This window comes from Charadrius vociferus, unplaced genomic scaffold (genome assembly GCF_000708025.1).
Source record: "Charadrius vociferus isolate BGI_N301 unplaced genomic scaffold, ASM70802v2 scaffold758, whole genome shotgun sequence".
In the NCBI taxonomy this organism is placed as follows: Eukaryota; Metazoa; Chordata; class Aves; order Charadriiformes; family Charadriidae; genus Charadrius; species Charadrius vociferus.
Genome location: NW_009649934.1, coordinates 900,815 through 904,893, shown reverse-complemented (window position 1 = coordinate 904,893; position 4,079 = coordinate 900,815). Strand labels below are relative to the sequence as shown.

The 4,079-nt window shown below is 42.3% G+C and overlaps 1 protein-coding gene across 1 annotated transcript in view; it reads right to left on the bottom strand.

Annotated features, from left to right (window-relative positions):
* Positions 1-4,079, bottom strand: part of STAB1 (stabilin 1) — a 57,048-nt gene that overhangs the window by 41,076 nt on the left and 11,893 nt on the right. Inside the window, exons 10-12 of the mRNA XM_009891283.1 lie at positions 3,064-3,191; positions 1,594-1,685; positions 296-418 (exon numbers count right to left, since the gene is read on the bottom strand). Coding sequence (XP_009889585.1) covers positions 296-418; positions 1,594-1,685; positions 3,064-3,191 — 343 coding nt within the window. The remainder of the gene's footprint in view (positions 1-295; positions 419-1,593; positions 1,686-3,063; positions 3,192-4,079) is intronic.

Here is a 4,079-nt window from a genome sequence, read left to right as displayed (position 1 = left end):
TAGGGAATTCTCCAGAATACATATACAGACCAAGGAAAGACCATTCACAAGCTTAGGAGTCAGATTCTGGCTAATTGGTTGTCTGCAAGACAGGAGAAGTTGTTGCTTGGGCTGTCTGGTCTTAAATCACCTTGCTTCGGACTCCACAGAGGAGCTTGTTGTTCTGATAGCAGGCAGGCTGATTAGAGGAAAGGGGTTTCTGGATAAGAAGGAGCACCAAGGAAATTATGCTCAAGCTCCAGCCTGTCCTACATGAAAGCAGTGGTCCAGGACTTCAGTTCAGGAGATCCTTTACCTGGCTACTGAATGTTAGCTGATGTCCTGACAAGGTCCACACAGTCTTGGCTTTTACCAAGTCTTCTACCAAATGCAGACCAGGAACAACGTGCATTCTGCACAAATCCTCAGCAGTGGTATCCTTTGGGGAATAAAGACCACATAAAGAAGATAAATGACGTGTTCTTTCAAAAACCTCATTTACTGAAACAGCCATCACATTACCTCTCTCTCAGCTAACACATACAGAGGAATTTTCAGCATACAAGATTGAGCTTCCCTCTTCATTTGGGTTTACTGGACTAGCACTGTGGCAAATATTTTGCTTCTGTTTGTGTACACATTCAAATACAGGGAGATTAATTAACCTGCAAGTGACTTCAGAGGAATACTGCTGCTGCATAGATAGCTTTGCTATCAAGCAAAGGAATGATATTTCTAAATCAGATGGAAATGTAATGCTCAAATGGGGTTGGTCTGTCTGTCTGAGTTATTTTTAAGACGTTTACCTTCTCATACCTGAGTGCTAGCTGCAAGCTAGCTGCCACCTGAAACACAACAGCCACCTTGCCTAGCATGCAATTAAAACCCCTACTGCGTGAGCTGCATTTGTAGCTTGTGAGTGATGATTTTTAGCTCTGTCCTCGGAAAATGGTTTTTATACCTTTTCATGCTAATGATGGATAGCCTGGTTGTGGGCTTAACTGTGCAAAATTACTGCAAATGAACATAATTTAATGAAAAAATAAATGAAATAATAATATGACCCGCAGGACCTACTTGCTGAAGCCTAGAATTCTCAAACTCTTGTTCTGGCTCCCACAGCAGTTTTCTCCAGCCCTGCTATCCTTGCTGTCCCCGTTAAAAAAAATGAGCTCTTCTCAAGAAGTTGATGCCATACCCACATCTAGGGCCATAGGCCCAAAATTCAATACTTTGATGCAAATCTCAGCCCCTTTTGAAAACTCCATCCTCAAGTAGTGAAAAGCCACCTAAAGTTTTGAGAATAGTCACACACAGGAGGTTTGAGCTTTAAACGAAGAATGGCCAGAAAAACTGACACTTCCTGACATTAAAAACCAACTAACTCTGTCAATATTGAACAGAGAGATAACGGTTTTAAAAAAAATATGAGATGTAACATCCTCTATGAGATTGCAACATAACCAGACAATGAACAGTCCCGAGAGATTGCTTCTATAAATACTGCCTTCCAAAGTTCCTCTCTCATGTGTCAATCAGTTTTCACAGACTGCAGAACTCAGGCAGGAAAGAATCCTTAGACAGCAAAAATTTGCTAAAACCCAGAAAACTTACGTTAAATTCCATTCTATCATGAATCAGAAGAAGGGATGGTACAAAGACTGTCAAAGGCCCGTATTTGGTCAGCAACGTTGAGCAACCAGAAGCTGTAAAAAGAGTGGCAACATGAAGTAGTTACTTAGCATATGGTTTAACTCCAGTAGTAATTATTCCTCTTGTTAACAGCACAATTCAATATAGACATTTTCAGCCTGATGGAAGCAACTAGTACTTGTTTACAAGGAAGCAGAGAAAGCTTGGTATTGTTTTCACAGCCCACCTTGGTTGCTATTAGTTTAAAGCATTTGCCCACAAGATTTCTGAAGGATTGCTGGTGACCTTGGTCCGCTTCGAATCACTGCTGGAACTCGCAGAATATTCGTAATAATTCTGTTCCCACATGCTTACTACCTTATTCTTGGCCCAAGTGTCCTCTCTCTTCCCCTTCAAACAACTAATTTTTGGGTGTCATCAGGATTTATTAAGACCAAATACTTCTTGAGAAGCTGCTATGAACCCACAGTTGTCAGTCTTCACTCACTCGTCAATGGCCCATCAACAAAGTCCACATCAACAAAGGTCATTAGGTGTGAAGTCCCACTGCATGGGAGTTAGGAACCCAGAGATCTTCACGTGGTTGCCCATAGCACAAATCATTACGGAAAACATATGCAAAAAAGGAGTGTTGGCAACACTGATATGTAGCAGGGAGGGGTATATACAAAAGCTAAGCTGAGCTTTGAGCCCTATCTCTATGCTCCTGTCAAGTTAGTGGAGATACAGAAGACTGTGCAGAGGACGAGTTGGAGAAGGTATCTATCATAATATGCTTTCACATTAGCTAAAGGGTTCTCGTTCTTTTCTTGGATTACAGTGAGGCAAAAATTAACCTTCGCAGATATCACTCCCCACACTTGCAGTACACAGGTTCTAAAACAGTCTTCTATGCTTTGCAAAGCAATTCATCACTGAGAAAGTATCACAGTGCATAGAATAAAGCCTTTTCATCTCCATAATAGCCACTCACACATGTGTGCTGGTAAGGAGGCTGTTTAAGGGCTTAGTAGAAGTTCTACTAAGTAGAAGACCTGTGGCACACCAGCCAACAGGTCCTCTCAACCACTAGAAAACCCAGCAACAGCTGAAAGATTGTTGAGCCTTCAGCATAGATACTGCAGGTGGAGGCACACTGGTGGTTTGATACAAACAGGTTTGAATCACACCTCCAAGACATGTTTTCCTCCTTCTGCAGATATGGTACGTGCTTCACCAGAACTGTCAAATACCTAATACTCCCCTGCAGTGCTCTCTCAACAGTGTTCTCAATTCACAATCCAGATTCAGAGATGCAATGTGTTTAATTTTGCAGCCCATGGTCATACTCTGAGAAATAGATCTATTATGCTGAAAGGCCTTTAGCCCTTTCTGACACACTCTTGTCCCCACATTCGCTCCATTCCCCAAACAAATTCAAATGACATTTACCAAACATTTTCTTGGCGACGTTTAATTTCCCAGCAAACCTTCCTCGTGAATTATGCTGATTTATCTCACTCAAGAGATCTTTATAGCAACTTCTGCCATCTCCAATCTCCCCTTCTTTACACACACAGCTAAGAGACAAGAATGAAACATAACAAACCATTATAAAACAGTTTGCAACACATTCAACAAACGTGAGTAGGACAACATGTCAGGATCTATACCTGAAAGACAAATCCCAGCTAAGAGCGTAGTAATGTCTACCTAAACTAAGTGACAGGAAAAATTATGCATACACCTGGAGTGCCAGCAAATTTGGACCAACCCAAAGAGAGTGAAGAAGCTTTCTCAACATAAGGATTGCGTGCTCTAGAGTTCAGACAGCCACAGTATATTTATTGACACCTTTCTAACTAGATAGTCAGTCAGTACCAGTCATTACAGCATCTGAAAATTTGATGTAATGCATAAAAACCACAGGCTAAGTGAAAATCTAGCAAACAGCTCCTATGTGACCCCCCAGCTTCAGTGAGAAGTGCGAGCTCATGCACATCAGTTAGCTACGGTTCGTCTTAGACTTAATGAGGGCTCCAGACAGACTAATGACTTTCCCAGAAAAGCTTATCTACATGTGAAAATCTCTGTCCTGATTCACACGGATTTATAGTCATTACTCAGAGACTACTTAAGATCACTGGCCGATAACCATGTTTTTTCCCGTTTGGGTTTTGTCCAAGTATTGGCTCTGCTCTTTCTGTTTCAGGGATGCAAAGACATGCGACACGGGAGGAATTTGACATTACTCCAGCCTCAGAGGGCTGAGTGCCAGCTGCTGGGGAAGAGATACACTAAGGCAGGGACTGTGCTGAACACCGCGTCCTGCACTTTGCTTGCATATCTTCAGAAAGGGAAGCCACCGTGTTTCAGTTCTGGCCTGGAACACACAGTGAGCAGGTGGATACTAACAGTTTTAGCAGCACTGGAGAAGGAAGGGTCAAGGAGATGGGACTGCTCTTTCC